Here is a 17,432-nt window from a genome sequence, read left to right on the forward strand (position 1 = left end):
TTGCATTTTTTTTTTTTTTACATTTCGTGATTTCGCGCATCGCAAAAATTCAATGTCCCTAGCCATGGGTAATGTTGTGTACAGTTAGTCTTGCTATTCCACTGGACATGTTGAGACGCGTGCCATGAAATCCTTCCGGCATCGCCTCGAACAGTGCATCCAAGCAGAAGGAGGACATTTAGAGGGCGTTATTTTCAAGGTGCACTGATGACTGTACTGTTAAATGCCTATGTGTATATTTTTATTTCATAACCATACTACAAGCACTCACAGTCTTTCCGTTGTCATTTGAAGTTGGTAGATACAATATCTGCCACCCTGTATATAGTTTGATGCAGTGTGCGTAATTCTTCTTTATGTGTGAATTGCTTCTTCTCACTGTAATTTCATAGTGTATTTCAGATGAATGAATTTCACAGTACTTTCGACCAATATCTGCTTGAGAAACACCACACTCATAATGTTCCCACTTTACACTTCAACATCTTAATTTTTTTTTCAAAACTTTTAAACTTGACTAACAAGCACAGTATAGATATCCATAAGATACCTCTCTCCTCAAACTTTTTTCCTGTGGAATCATTCCCAGTCATGTGTGCAACTAAATTGACATAGCAATACAAAATACCAATAAAAGTTACAAATTTTATGATACCAATCAGGAAAACTGACAAAAGAAGGACCCTTATCCCACAAAATCCGGATAACTGATATCTGGATTTGAAATTATCTGATATCTGTTTTAAATGCAACAGAAAATGCAAATAGAACCGATTTGATTAAGGATTTGTGGAAAATACATACAGTGAAATACAAAAATGTGGATAGCCCGTAAAATGATAAAACTGTCCGGATAATGCACACATTTGGATACCCGGACATTTTGAGGAGAATTGGGATATCCAAATAATCCAGTTATCAGAATATGTGATATCCAGGTAGAATATTATCCGATATCCAGATTTGGCCATCCCTATTATGCACCCATATCTTGGTGTCTGCAAGAGTTACAAAGATAATTTTTGGCAGGTTGTTACACCTTTCAAGTAACAGATTAACTCAATCTTCCTGTCTGTCCATGAAAAAAAAAAACTAAAGTGTTTGCTATCTCAGAAATTATTAATATCAAGATCAAACGTTTTCTAAGGCTAAGATCTTGCAGAAAGAAGTTTAAAATTAAAAAAATAATTTCTGTATTGCACCACTTATCTATTAAAAAGAATAATTTTGTTTCATCTTGTTTTATGAGCCAAGAAATTATCATAAAATATTCAACCCATCCTTGATATTTTCTAGGGCTGAGTTGATGCCGATGTATCGGTTACAAATTGATTTGCATCTTTCGCAAAGTCCACAAAAATTCCATGCGACACTTTCACAGTGTCTTATTTTCTTGGGAATTATGCAAAGTTTGAAGTTTTCATTCATTTTGCACCAGCATTGTGGGGAAGATGGATTTTGTGCATACATACCAGTTATTTTAATATTCTAATATAATTCTTAAATATTTTAAAGCAAGTTGATGCACGTAATTGGTGTGGAATGCTTACGCAATAACATTAATGAATATTTTGAACAACTTTTTAAACTTGTTACAATTTTCAAGTATCGGTGAGAATCTGTAAGAGTTTCGGCATCAGTATGAGTTCAAAGTGGTATTGACCCAGCCAGTATTTTCAAATGTCGAGAGCACCTCTGTGGCTAGGGGCATTTGGCAGTCTTTGATCTGCCACAAAAACAATTCTTTTCAGTAATCTCCAGGCTACAATTCCAGTACTATATAACTGATCTGTATTTCATTCTTTATGACTTAAAGCAATATTTCTCCAAAAGAGATGTGGCAAGAGTGATGTAGTTTGGCTTCAGGAGGGATTTGAAGGGGGAAAAGCTGCAAACATGATCACGGGTCTGTGACTTAAATACTTTGGACCCTACAAGGTCCTCTGTGTTGCTCCAGTTGGTAGGGTGTCTGACTGCCATGCGGGAGACCCAGGTTCGATTCCTGGGGTTGAAATTTTCCAGCATAAACCGGCTCTGCCCAGCCTCTAATCAATGCGTACTTGGGAGCAATCCAGGGGGGAGGTAAAAGTGGCTAGAGCATGGTGCTGATCACATCATCTCCAAAATGCCCTACCCCCACATCCCCTAAATATGCCTTCACGACACAGAGAACCTTACCTTATACAAAGTTATGATGAGAATAGAAGCAAGTGGAAATGATTCTTGTTCATTTCAGGAATTTGACCAAGTGCCTCGGATTTCAAGGGGACCTGAATGCCGAAACCGAAGCCATATTGCTTGAAAATGGCCTCTGCACAGAACCTTTCAATGCAGTCTGTTTGTCTTTCCTTCCGATGATGCCGTACAAGATTTCACCTGCGGAAATTGACAAGAGGGAAGATCTCAGGTACGTGAAAATGTATCCTAAAAGTTTATTTTTTTAAATTTCCATGTTGATTGCTAACCACTCTGTGATCAATGGGCCCCGGGTTTGGCCTATATCTGCTGGAGTAGTTGATATCTCAGTTGAGACTCTAGGTCCATTCCAAAATAGAATTTTCTCCAAACTGAAAATGTTTAACTTGGCTGGACCTTGGGTGGATGCCAGGGTAGCTGTTTTTGAATGTTCCTCTCCTTTAAAAAATTGCTATGATATTCCATAATCTGAAAAATTACTTGTACTTAGAGCTGGTCTTCGTAGCGAAGTGATTAGCACATCACACTGTGATGCCAGGGGTCCCGGGGATCGAATCCCACCCTGGGTAAGGGTGTTTGTGAGTGTCCATTCATCATGTCACTCATATCTTCCCAATTAGCCAAAAGTGGCAGAAAAGCGAAGTAAAATGAACAATCATTCAATTACAGCTACTTAGAACTCCTTGTTGAACATTCACGTGAATATTCGTGTTGTCTGCTTTCGTTGTTGTGTATCAATACTTGAACAGACTTATGTAACCACGCGACTATTCTTAACATCTAGGCAACAGTGAAAGCCAGTCACGCAGATTCATGTGAATGTTGTAGAAGAAATTCTAAGTAGATATATTTTTTAAGATTTTGGAATATCAAACGTTTTTCGAAAGGGGAGGAAAATGAAAACAGCTTCCCTGGCACCGGCCAAAGGTCAGTCAAGTCTTAAGTCCTTTTTATGATAAATGGGCTACTTGCTACTAGACCTACAGTTAAGCCAGATGTCAACATTGAAAGCTGCACACCTTGGGTATCACATCACAACCATGTAATCTTTATTGCATAAAGTTAGCTTTAAGCAGCATCTTTATGTTATATATTTGCATTAACTAAATAACATACAAAAAATTAAAATCTAAAATAATTTATTGAAGCCTCATGTACTTGATTTTTTGTTTTCCCTTTTCTTTCCAAAACATATCATGAGAGTTATCTGCACCACATTCCTTTCAATAGAAGTTTTATTGACCATAATAGGTGGAATAACTGTATAAGATAAATGGTGTGTACATCTGCTTGGGATATCTACACTAATGTTAGCTGGGCACCCTTATTTTCTTTCACATTTTTGCACCAAAAAGTACAGGGTCATCCGTTTGAGATGTCAGAAAAAAAAACCGTTATCTACAAGAGGGTAATGTAGATATCTGTGAGCAGTTTGTTGTAATAGAAGCAGAAAGGATGTAAATTTCGAGTGAGTGGAGGTTTACAGTCTTCAGCTGCATGGCGGCAGTAGCATGCATGTAATAGTCGAAAAATTAGCATACCATACGACATACTGTGAGCGCTGTTGTGATGTGACCACCACCTTTGTTACCATGCACATTAGCGCCGCCATGTGGCTGAAGTCTGTAAACCTTCACTCACTCGAAACTTAATCCTTTCTGCTTATATTACAACAAGCTGCTCGGATATACGTACATTAACCTCTTGTATATAACTGTTTACTTTTCTGACATCTCAAATGGATGACCCTGTATATTTCTTTATTCTTTTGTACTTACAGCATGCATGCGTACATGTGTAATTTTTAATAAATATTGCACTACATATTGTCACTGATAGCATCAAGTGCCCGTGTCTTGACACCACGGTATATGATATTGTGATGTATTAGTGTAACACATGTCTTAGAGTACTATCGAAATTCTCTTTTTCAAATAGAAGAGAATGTATCTTCACAATTGATCCATTGACAGCCCGTGATCTGGATGATGCCATGTCCTGCAAAGTTCTGGACAATGGAAATCTTGAAGTTGGAGTCCACATATCGGATGTCACGTTCTTCCTCGAGGAAGGCACGCACCTGGATTCTGTTGTCTCGATGAAAGCCACCAGTGTGTATTTGGTTCAAAAGGTAATCTTTCCTCTTAATGTTCTGCATTTTGTACGTTATAATCATATACAGGGTTATTCAAAATGATTGTTGGGGTTTCAGTATTTTGAAATACATGGCATTTATAACCACACCAATTGGAGACACACTCAAAGTTTTATTTCTCAATAAGCATTGTCCTGTAGTTGCCCGCTAGGAGGCCAGTTGTACAGTAATGGTTACTTCAGGGTTGTGGGTCCATGACTGTACGAGATGGTGGGTCACGACCCTGAGAAGGTGTCCAGCACTTGACTGTGATCCTCAAGGGTTAAAGATCGATGCAGCAGCAATGGCAGTATGGCTTTTTGATAGTTGCTTCTACAAAATATGCCACACTGCCACATCAGTTGGTGTGGTTATAAATGTCATATGTTTCATGACCAAAAGAATACTGAAAACCCTGTCAATCATTTGGAATAACCCTGTAGTTCATGTCGTCTTGAAGCTAGAGATTGGTCAGATCAATTGGCACTTAATTGATAAAGCAGCCAATAAGTTTACCAATCTGATTTACTTGTATGCCATGGTTTTGTAAAGTAAAAGGCCAAATATTTTTCAAAGATACCCATTTCAGTCACCTATTTATGAGCCTTAAATAAGGAGGTTAATGAAATATTCACATTCTTCATAGAGTGTTGTAATTTTGTATCAGATTGGTAGAATTTCTGTTACTGGTGTTGATAAATGAAGGGCTCGGGTGTAAAACATGGTGACATTTTGGAGTTACAAAGTGCATCGTGTAGTCCATCATAAATGGAGTCGAATTGTACTCGAAGTGTTTCGTTTCGTCAACAGATGACAGAACTAGACATGTTGGAAGTCATGGTATATACCAGTTGTTTCATGTAAAGTATGATAATAACATATTGTGATGTGCGTATTACTCACAGCTAAATAATGAAGAACTTTAAAAAGATCTAAGATTAATTACTTACGTGTGTGAGTACGATTTGTCGATCAAAACAACGTTTCAGAGGTAAAGCGTGCCTCCTTCTTCAGGTTAGGCACCAAACATGGTGTCACGTTAAGAAAGTGTTAGTTAAAAAAAAAACGCTTACTGAAGAACCCACATTGTAGCTATAAAAACAGTCATTCTGTCCACACACAAATCTAAAACCGCGCATATCACAATCTAAAACCTCATAAAATAAACGTCCGAAGTGGCTGTTAGGAGCCACCCGGCCAGTGCTTGGGAGAAGCGAATGTGCAGTGTATGCTCAACAACTCTTCAGTAAGTGTTTTTTACCATAACCTTTAACCTGTATCCTCAACTAACGCTTTCTTAACGTGACGCCATGTTTGGTGCCTAAGAATACGCATTAACCTGAAGGAGGAGGCAGTCTTGACCTCTGAAACGTTGTTTTGATCAACAAATCGTACTCACACATGTAAGTAATTAATCTTAGATCTTTTTAAAGTTCATTATAAAGTTTGGTAAGTAGCAAGGATGGGGGCGAAATGGCTGTTACTGAATTGCAATGTGTCTCAGAAAGTTGGCGAGTATTGAGGCTACAGCAAAGATGAGAATGAGTTAGAAAGTGTGTATGATTCCCATAAAGACCCGGAATATGTACCACTGACAAAGAATGAGGAGAATGAAGAGGTTGCCAATCAAAAATTCAACTAAAACTGTGCATGGCCACGTACATTCTATTTCATGTAAAACGTGGTGTCTACTGTAGATACCATTGTTTACATGCAGCAGTGCTCATAATGGCAGTTTTGAATTAAATTTTACTCTCGTACCTGGATGTGAACTGCGATCTAGTAGAGAAGCACATACTTTTCTTCTAGTAGATATAAATAACTGTAGTCACAGAAATTCATTAGATTTTTAAGGCTGCTTTAAGATACCATGCCTTACATGCAACGTCAAAAATGTATTATACTTAAGGAATATGTAATGTGATCTGAATCATATCAATTATTTTGAACAGTTTAGTTTTTTTATAAAATATTTTTTTCTTAAATCTGCAATGTACATTTTTGTGGTGGACCTAATAACGTATTGCAATTTAATTAACTTTCGAATTTATGCTGTGTGTGACTTTGATGAAAGCAAGTTATTTTATTGTTGATATTGCAAATATGCGTTCTTCTTGGTTCAAAATTATAACTATTATAATCCATAAGAGCTAAATATCAGTGAAAACTATTAAAAACTTAAGCCCTGTGTACATTTGAAATCGTTCTTTACAAACATGTCAAGTTAAAGAAAAATACAACAAAGTTACCAGGTCATAATTGTCTCTTCATTGATTTTTTTATTTTCGCTTTTTTTGTCACTTTTTGGCTTATTTGCAAAGATGAAGATGAGTGATGATGAAATTCATGAATAATCACTCAAAAACATCCATGCCCAGGCTGGGATTCGAACCCAGGACACCTGGTGTCATAGTGCAATGTGCTAACCACTCCGCCACGGGGGCCGGCAATTGTTTTCTTCAAGATAGTGATTTAAACTAGGGATGGCCATTTTCGAAAAAAATGTTTTTCAATTTTCGAAAATGAAAATTTTCAATTTTTCGTTTTTCGAAGAAAAAAATATTGATTTTTTTTTTGTTTTTCTGTTTTGTTTTTCGAAAAAAAATAGTTTTTTTTATTTTTCTGAAAAAAAGTTTAGTTTTTCGAAAAAAAATGTTTTTTGGTAAAAAATTGTTTTTCGGTTTTGATTTTTGAAAAAGAATATTTGGAAAAAAAAGTTTTTCGAAAAGAAAATAACATTTTTCGTTTTTCGAAAAAAATCCTGTTTTCGTTTTTCGAAAAAAGATTTTTCATTTTTTGCTTTTTTGTTTTTTGAAATAAAATATTTTTTCGAAGGAAAAAAAATCGTTTCGAAGAAAATGAAATCTTTTTTATTTTTTGCTTTTTTTGCATTTCCATTTTTCACATTTGAAAAAATGATTTTTCTATTTTCAATTTTTCAAAAAAAAAAGAGGACATCCCTATTTTAAACCTTATGTATAGGGAACGGAACTTTATGTGCTAAAAAACTCAGAAATATTTATTTTTTATGTGTCATAAATGTTGAAAATATGTGATAAAAACAGGAAAATATGTGACAAAAATAAAAATATTTGGTAACAAAAACAAACTATAACATGCATTTTAAACACCTGAAATTAGTTTCTAAATGATTACCTCTTAGCGACCTATTTTTTGGAAGAGTTGCAGCGGATCACCATAGTTTTTTCCAAATTCTCCATTGTAAATCTGTGACGATTATCTCTAAAAAGCATTTATATTGTGAGAAAGATCGCTCCACGTCACAAGAAACAATTCTTGCATATTTGAAGCACGAAATGTCACTAACGCTGAAGTTTTCCAAAGCTTCCTCTTCCTCTACTTCACCTCCTTCCAAAACACATGCAATTTGGCACAATGTTTGAAAACCTTGGTTTTTCCCCAAAAGTTCTGTACATTTAGACATTTAGATCCAGTGAGTTCTTTCAGTTTCGTTTCTACTATACGGACTTTACCAATGGAAGCTGCCAAAGTGTTCGCGGACGATTCAAGCTTTCATATGGAATTAGAGAGAATGGACAGGTTTGTTGAGATGTATGCCAATTCGACTTTTAAGGAGGGCTCCATCAACAGTTCTTGCAGAATTCTTCTTTGTCGAGATCATTTACAACAGATACAATTTTTTTCAAAGTTCTGGGCATAACATCTGCATCGCGTAACTACAGGTGTAGGGGGAAGGGGAACCTCAGGACATTTTTGTTTAAAAATGTCTATTCTTCTAGGCGACTTGATAAAAACTTTCTTCCCATTTGAAACCAGTTTATCGACATTGGGAAAAAGAGCTCTTATCTTTTCACATATTCTATGCAACGCATGCGCGACACATGTAACGTGCACCATTTTGGGGTAGCTAACGGCAAGACCACTGCATGTAAGCTGCAGCATCTGTCAAGAGAAGAACATTGTCAAATTTTATGCCTTCTGGCCACAATAGCTGCATTGCTTCATTAAAAAGCCTTGCTATCGTTACTTGTAGCCAGCCACAGCTACTCACAGCTATTTTCTCCCAATAGGATCGTAGGCGAGGTGCCAGAAGTCTGCCAGCGAGGGTGTTCAAAGACAAAAAACCTAGCACTCTCGATATGAAAGAGGTGGGGAGAATCAACATTTTTCCTTCGAGGATTTCGAGGTAGATGAAGTCAATGAGCGATTTTATGTATTTAAAATGAAAATTCGCAAAATATGTATTTACATACGGAAAACTGGAAAATATGTGTTTTTATGTAAAATAAAATTTGCTGTGTTGACATATAAGGCTATGATCAGAATTTTTGCAAAAATGAGGGTCTCTATCTTATCGCAGAAAAAACATTTATTTACCTGAAGTTCCTTTCCCTACTTATGTATAAATTGCTTATTGAATTACAAAAATCTAATATTGCCATTGTAGGCAATTTGGATAATCTACATAACACAGCTTTGTTTCAAGAGAGGCTTGTGAATCACAATCTGCTTGGCATGCTGAGGTAATAACAGTTGGGCTGAAAAGTTCATAGGCTGACTCATAGATGGCGTTACTAGAATTAAATCCATGTGATTTTTACTTAGTACTAACCTTCAAAAGATACGTGTATAAATTTCACAGCTGCCGGATAATTAGTTCGTGAGATATAGCATTGTGAGTGAAGCAGCTTTTGTTATTGTGAAGAAATGGATAAAAAAGAATTTCGTGTGTTAATAAAGCATTGCTTTTTGGCGAAAAAAATACTGTTGAAGCCAAGGCTTGGCTTGATAAACATGATTCGGACTCTGCACCAGGAAAATCAACCGTTGAGAAGTGGTTTGCTAAATTTAAACGAGGCGAAATGAGCATCGAAGACGATGCACGCAGTGGACGCCTCAGAGAGGCTGTTACCGACGAAAACATCAAAAAAGTCCACAAAATAATTTTAAATGATCGTAAAGTGAAGTTGATCGAGATAGCTGAGACTTTAAAAATATCAAAGGAACGTGTTGGACATATTGTGCATGAATATTTGAACATGCGAAAGCTGTGTGCAAAATGGGTGCCGCTCGTGCTCACAATCGATCAAAAGCAACAACGTTTTGATGATTCGGAGCAATGTTTAGCGATATTCAACCGTAATAAACACAAATTTTTCCGTCGATATATTACAATGGATGAAACATGGCTCCATAACTACACTCCAGAGTCCAATCGACAGTCAGCCGAGTGGACTGCACGTGATGAACCGAATCCAAAGCGTGGAAAGATGCAACAGTCGGCTGGCAAGGTTATGGCATCAGTATTCTGGGATGCGCATGGTATTATATTCATCGATTACCTCAAAAAGGGCCAGACCATCAACAGCGATTATTACATAGCATTGTTGGAACGTTGAAAGGATGAAATCACGAAAAAACGGCCCCATTTGAAGAAGAAAAAAGTGCTGTTTCATCAAGACAATGCACCGTGTCACAAATCAATGAAAACGATGGCAAAATTATATGAATTAGACTACGAATTGCTTCCCCATCCACCATATTCTCCAGATCTGTCCCCCAGTGACTTTTTCCTGTTTGCAGACCTTAAAAGAATGCTTGCTGGAAAGAAATTTAGCACTGATGAAGAGTTAATCGCCGAAACTGAGGCCTATTTTGAGGCTAAAGAGAAATCGTACTATAAAAATGGCATCGAAAAATTGTATGACCGCTATAATCGTTGTATCGCCCTCAAAGGCAACTATATTGAATAATAAAATCGAATTTTGTCAAAAAAATATTTTTTACTATGTTAGCCTACGAACTTTTCAGCCCAACTGTTAAATATAGCCTCTGTGTGTGTGAAGTTGATATGTGAAGCTAAAAAACCACTTGTATATAAATATTTTCTTTACGAATATTGATCTCCATATAGATATAAGGAAGTTATTTTTAATCACAACCATTCAGAACTTATTTTTTAAAAATACTAAGATAAGAAAACGAAGATGTCTACTTTTCTAATGGTGTTAATTTCTGTCATAGACATAGGAAAGCAAAAACTTGTTATTGTTTATTGAATGAAATTATTATTACCAAAGGCTTTCATTTTTGTATTACAAATTGTTACGGTTGTTATAAATAATCTGTCAAAATAATATTGAACTGACATCACAAGTGAGCTTGAATAAAGCGGTATCTGATCACTTATTTTGATGATGTCTGTGCATGTAAAGCATGGTAACTACAACAATTCCTTGAACAACCCTCAAACAAATCGCATGTAGCACCACCGAAAAAAATAATTCGGATGAAATATCATGTTTGTATGATAGTAAACATACAAGTGAATCATATTTGCTGTAAATAGTTTAGAAATTTATTTTAATTTTTAAATCAGATTTTTTTGAAACATCCACTTTCAATATCTCGAAACCTGCATTTTGTCACTGTTGCGTTTCTTATTTAAACACTGGACTGATTATATACACTATTTAATGTACACTGACACTGGACTACATTGGAATGGAGTCGACCACCGTGTAGCAAAGTCTCTCGCTGTTCTCTCGTTGTTATTCGTACAGTGCGGGTATTTCCCGTAATGTACCACGCCCTGCACAGTCTCCGAAGCAGAGTCTGCACTGTCCTGCCACCTAGTGGCGACAAGTATAATGAATACTTAAGATACACAAATTTTCACACATTGATAACACAAATAATAATACATACACTAATCTATCCCAAACATAGTCCCCCCTCTTGATCGAGTCGATCAACAAAAGTACAACTAATGATCTATTGGAAGAGGCACTAGTTTGTTAACTGGACGTTTATAGGTTGAAGATGACGTGCGAACAGTTGCAACACGCACTAGTCCATCCGCACCAGGATGCACTTGTTCAACTATAGCAAGTTTCCATGTAAGTGGAGGTAGGTGATCTTCCTTCACTAAGACCACTGTTCCTGGTTCCAAATTCTTCCTGTGGGTGTTCCACTTGGTCCTCTGCTGCAGGGAATGCAAGTAGTCCTTTGACCAACGGTCCCATAGTTGTTGGTACATCTGCTGCAATCTCTGCCATCTGGATAAACTGGATTCTTTGATGTTAGTCAGACTAGGCTCAGGAAAACTAGTTAGGGGTGCACCAATAAGGAAATGGCCAGGGGTTATAAAACTGGGATCTGTAGGGTCATGTGACATTACTGTGAGGGGCCTGGAGTTAAGACAGGCTTCGATTTGAACTAAGAGTGTTTCAAGTTCTTCGAAAGTGAGAGCAGAGTTCCCTACGATTCTCCTCAGGTGATGCTTCATGGACTTCACTCCTGCTTCACAAAGTCCAGCCATATTTGGGCTATTGGGTGGTAGAAAATGCCATTTGAATCCTTCCTGAGCTGCATGGTCTTCTAAAGACTTGCTGAAGTCTGATGATTGGAATAAATTCTTCAAGTCTTGTAATTCACGATTGGCACCGACGAAATTTCTTCCGTTATCGCTGTACAAGTTCAAACATTTTCCTCTGCGTGCCGTAAATCTTCGCAAAGCAGCAATGAATGACTTGGTGCTGAGATCTCCGACCAATTCTAGGTGTATGGCCTTTGTGGCAAAGCATACAAATACTGCTACATATGCTTTCAGCCTTGATTTGCTTCTAGTGATTGACGGCTTTATGATAATTGGTCCAGCGTAATCAACTCCAGTGTTTAGAAATGGTCTAGTGGACTGTATTCTGGATGGTGGTAATTGTCCCATGAGTTGGTTGGAAATAGATGCTCTTAATTTGAAACAAATGAGGCACTTATGCAGAATAGCTCTGACCACTTGTCTGGCTCTTGGTATCCAGTACTCCTGTCGTAATGAAGATATCAGGAGTTGTGGTCCTGCATGTAATAACCGGTGGTGTTCTGAAAGAATGATCAATTCAGTTAAATGATGCTTCGGTGGCAATATGATTTGATGTTTGCTATCATATGGTAGCTGTGAGTGCCTAAGTCTTCCTCCAACTCTGAGTACTTGTTTGTCATCTAGGAAAGGATGCAAGTCTGAAAGTTGACTATCCTTTGACACCTGACTGTTAGAAGACAATTCTCGTATTTCCTTGCCATAAACTTCGTGTTGCACGCTTCTAATGCAAGAATGCAATGCTGATCTTAAGTCACTTGCTGACAATGATCCTATATGTTTCTCTTGTTTGTTCCTCGCATTGTGTAGAAATCTCAAACAATATGCAATCACTCTTTGAAGTTTCAATAACGACGAAAATTTGCTGATGAATTCTATTTTTGGTGCATTTGTGACTAGACTTACTGTAGTTGTTCTTTGTTCTTCAAGTTCGTCGAGTTCGAAGTCATCATCCCTTGACGATGTTGGACTCGAAGGCCATGCTGTTGCTGGAAGTGATAGCCAATCAGGGCCATGAAACCACATTTGAGAGGTGTGTAGTGAGTCTACATTTGTCCCTCTGCTGATTAAATCTGCGGGGTTCTGTGCTGACACTACATGTTTCCAGTACTGAGGCTTAGAATATTCTTGAATTTGTGAAACTCTATTCGCTACAAATGTTTTCCATCGTCTTGCAGGTGATGCTAGCCACGCCAGTACGATCTTCGAATCGGTCCATAGATTGATTCTACTGACTTCCAATTGTAGTAGTTGTAACACCTTGTGTGTTAGTTTCGCCAGCAACAAAGCAGCGCACAATTCAAGACGAGGAAGAGTGATCCTTCTTATAGGTGCCACACGTGAACGTGAACAAAGTAAATGTACAGTGGTTTCACCATTTCCATTTGTTGATCTAAGATACAAACAACAGCCATATGCAACTTGCGATGCATCTGAAAATCCGTGGAGTTGAATGTCAACCACTTTTCCTTGAACTAGCACAAATCTGTTAACTTGTATCTGATTAATGTTTGGTAACTGTTGAAACAAACGTTTCCACTCCATGTTGAGTTGATCTGGTAACTTATCGTCCCATTCCATGTTATGGAACCATAATTGTAGAAATATCTTGTAAGAAATTACTATTGGACTCACTAGTCCCAAAGGATCAAAGATTGATGCGACAATAGAAGCTACTTGTCGTTTAGTGATGTTGTCTTCATAATATGACACTATATCCTTGTTATTTGCTTGCAATTTATCGGTGACTGGATCCCACGTGAGGCCTAAAGCCGTAACGCTTGCTCCCTTGTCAAACTGAAATGGTAGTTGCATTTCTCTATGAGTAGCTGGTACTGCTTCAAGAAGTTCTGGATGATTAGAACACCATTTCTTCAAAGAGAATCCTGCTGAATTCAGTAAATCGATTAGTTCTCCTTGCAATTGTCTAGCTTCTTCAATACTGTTGGCTCCAGTGAGAAGGTCATCAACGTAAACATCTCGTTGTAAAACTTTGGATGCATTCGGAAACTTGGTTGCTTCCTCTTCAGCTAACTGCTGCAATGTTTTGGTCGCCAAAAACGGTGATGCCAAACCAAATGTGACTCTTGTGAGCTCGAACGTTTGTACTGGCATATCTGTAGATTTTCTCCAAAGTATGCGTTGAAACTTAGTGTCATCTGGATGAATCAGAATTTGTCTGAACATCTTCTCGGCGTCTGCCGTAAATACAACCTTGTGCGTTCTGAAGCGAAGAGCTATAGACTGAAGATCGTCATGTGTAGTTGGACCGACCATCAGTATATCGTTTAATGAGACTCCATTTGTTGTTTTTGCTGATGCATCAAAAACAATTCTGGTCTTCGTGCTGCTGCTGCTAGGTTTGAATACTGGGTGATGTGGTAAATAGTATGACAAGTCATCATCTTCATTTAGATCTGGTTGTACTGGCTTCATGTGTCCCAATATTTCATACTCCTCGAGTATTCTGCCATACTCCTCTTTCAACTCTGGTTGTTGTTGAAACCTCTTCTCTAACTGATGTAATCTGAATAATGCCTGGTTGTATGAATGTCCTAGCTCTGTATGATCTGATCGAAATGGGAGACGAACAATGAAACGCCCTGTTTCATCTCTGGTGGTGTGTTGATTGAAGTGGTTTTCACAAGCTACTTCTTCAGCTGTTTTTGGTTTCGAGTACATTTCCTCCAACTCGAAAAAACGCCGTAATTGAGAATCCAAATTATCCTCCATGCGTACAAAACATGCTACTGTGGGTGTACTAGGTTCTAAAGGCTGTTCCATCCGACCTGCTAAAATCCAACCTAATTCAGTATTTTGAAGAACTGGATAGTTTTCATCTCTCGTTTGTCTTTCAGGAAGAAGTAAGTGCAAGTAAAGTTCCGATCCAATTAGTAGATCTATCCCTTCTGGTTTGTAAAAATCTGGATCTGCTAACTCAATGTCGGTTGGTAGCTTCCAATGTTCATGATGAATAACTTGAGAAGGTACGTTCCCTGTGATGCGTGGGAGTATCAGACAAGTAAGTGAAGTCTGGAAGTCTGACACTCTTGATCGCAGCTGAATGTCTACACTGTGCTTGGCTTCCGATGAAACATTATTGATTCCTCTGATTGGAATATGATTTTTCTGCTTTCGTAACTGTAGTCTCTGAACAAGATCTTCCTTGATGAAGTTTGACTGAGACCCACTGTCCAGGAGAGCTCTACATGTATGTGGCTGTCCCCTAGAATCGATGACTTCTACTAAAGCTGTTGATAGCAGAACGTGTGATCTTGGTTTACTCTTAAATGTGCAGTATGAAGATTGTACTGAAGTTGTCCTTGCAGCTTCATTCCTCGTGTCTGGTGAGTCATTCCTTGTTTGGTCTTGTCTTAGAGGACCTCCTCGTTTACCGCCTTCGTCTGGATGCAACAGTGAATTGTGTTTCAATCCACAGCGTCTACAATTTCCTGAAGTACAGTTCCTAAAATTATGATTCGATCTGAGACAATTATAACAAAGTTTGTTGTTGCGCACACACTCTTGTTTCTGCTTCAGACTTGCGCCTGCAAAAGACTTGCATGAATATAAGGAATGTGCTAATTTACAGAAATAGCATTGTGTATTTGTAGTTGTCAGGTAAGAATTTGACTGACGGGTGTGTTTCTGTTTAGGGCTAACCTTGTTTTCATTGACATTTTTGTTTACGTGAACAGACTTCATTGATTCCAAAGCTTGACATTTTTGTTCTAGAAAGGTGAACAGTTCCTTTAGTGTAGGGAACGACTGATCGGTATGGCTTAATTCCCATTCCCTTCTTGTGTGAGAATCTAGTTGAGCCAAAAAATGATGTATCAAAATAACATCTTCTAACGGTGTTTGTAATTCAAGGGCTCGAAGAGCATTTAAGTTACTGGTGACATCATTGATGAACTGACGTAATTCTGTGGCATTTTCCTTGTTAATTGCATTCACATGCAAGATGTTATTGACATGACTTGCTGCTATCAGTCGTTTATTCTCATACCTATCTTTCAACAATTGCCATGCAATATCGTAATTTGAATCAGTCATGGGTAAAGTATCTATAAGTGTTCTTGCTTCAGATTCCAATGATGAACGCAAGTAGTGAAATTTCTGTATTTTAGGAATATTGTCATTTGTGTGAACCATAGCCTGAAATGCATCTGAATATGCTAACCAATCCTGATAATTACCGTGAAACGTGGGTAAAGATACCGTGGGTAATTTGATGTGCTTGGTGCCTAATGATGAAGCATTGTTTACAACATCCGATCTATCTGTAGGTGCAGCTTGTGCTTGTTTATGTTTCTCTATAATGGATTCCATTTTACCCCGTACCTTGTAGTAAATTTCTTCAAAATCCTCCCTGTGAGGTTCATGATTTTCGTTTATATCTTCTACTTCTAAACGTGTTTGAACTTCATCATATTTTTCCCACAAAGGTGTTAAATTCTGCAAACGGACCCTTACTTCTTGAACTTCCCCCATATCTTCAAAGGAATTAACAAATGCTTGTGTTCGTGTTAACTGGCCCCTAAAACCAGCTCTCTTACGTATCAACACTCTTTTCTCTTCTTCATCCATCGCGAAAGAAAGAGGGAAAGATATGTAGGAAATTGTACGTGAGGAAAGAGTAAACAAAATATGGTGCGAGCCTATCTAACTACTGACCTTGACCTGAAGCTTCCCTGGGTGTTGGCGATGACGTCACTTCAGCCGACAGCAGGATACTGTAGTGGATGCTTGAAACTGTCCAAATTTATGATACTCAGTCCCGTGATGAGTTCTCGTAACAAATAACTTATTGTCCACTGAATACCACCGTGTATAATTCGGTCTTGTAACAAAACATTCGACGTACGCGCGATAACGATACGGAATGTCTGTTCAAACCACACGCGTAACCGCTGTGATCGAAAATTACACGTAATACGTAATAAGTACTGTGACACAGAAAGTTCTACGATTGAGCACATAACATGCAACCATATATTGACGTAAGTACGAATGTCAGTACACTTCTGTAACTGGAACACTGCATACAAAGTCACTTCGATACCGCGCGAAAACACTCGTTCTTTCCATGGCGGGCGAGTTGAGACGTTTGTTCTGATGCGTAACACGTCATATCTCACAGAGATTGTTCACTCGGTAAACTAATCCTGCCCGGAGATGACCATAAAATGTTGCGTTTCTTATTTAAACACTGGACTGATTATATACACTATTTAATGTACACTGACACTGGACTACATTGGAATGGAGTCGACCACCGTGTAGCAAAGTCTCTCGCTGTTCTCTCGTTGTTATTCGTACAGTGCGGGTATTTCCCGTAATGTACCACGCCCTGCACAGTCTCCGAAGCAGAGTCTGCACTGTCCTGCCACCTAGTGGCGACAAGTATAATGAATACTTAAGATACACAAATTTTCACACATTGATAACACAAATAATAATACATACACTAATCTATCCCAAACAGTCACCATGTTTTACACCCGAGACCTTCAAATATTGTATTAGTACTTTGTCAGTGTTTGCAAAAATTTTATGATGGTCCATTCTACTGACAACCTAGTGGGTTATGAAAATAATTGTGATCAAGAATTTCTAGTAGGGCCGAACCCAGTACTTGGTATTGTGATTGGTCAGTGTTGTCAACAAGTCTGGCCAATGCTATCCCGGTGTCCATGTATTCCATGAGGTATGCACTATCTTGGGAAAGTTAATTTTAAAAAG

At 37.9% G+C, this 17,432-nt stretch overlaps 1 protein-coding gene across 2 annotated transcripts in view; it reads left to right on the forward strand.

Annotated features, from left to right (window-relative positions):
• The window catches only part of Dis3l2 (Dis3 like 3'-5' exoribonuclease 2), a 63,838-nt gene that overhangs the window by 12,623 nt on the left and 33,783 nt on the right, over nt 1-17,432 (forward strand). For both annotated transcript variants that reach the window (XM_083136609.1, XM_083136608.1), the window contains exons 4-5: nt 2,237-2,407; nt 4,135-4,327. In XM_083136609.1, coding sequence (XP_082992735.1) covers nt 2,237-2,407; nt 4,135-4,327 — 364 coding nt within the window. The remainder of the gene's footprint in view (nt 1-2,236; nt 2,408-4,134; nt 4,328-17,432) is intronic.

The sequence above is a fragment of the Lepisma saccharinum genome, chromosome 15 (assembly GCF_977018435.1).
Source record: "Lepisma saccharinum chromosome 15, izLepSacc3.1, whole genome shotgun sequence".
In the NCBI taxonomy this organism is placed as follows: Eukaryota; Metazoa; Arthropoda; class Insecta; order Zygentoma; family Lepismatidae; genus Lepisma; species Lepisma saccharinum.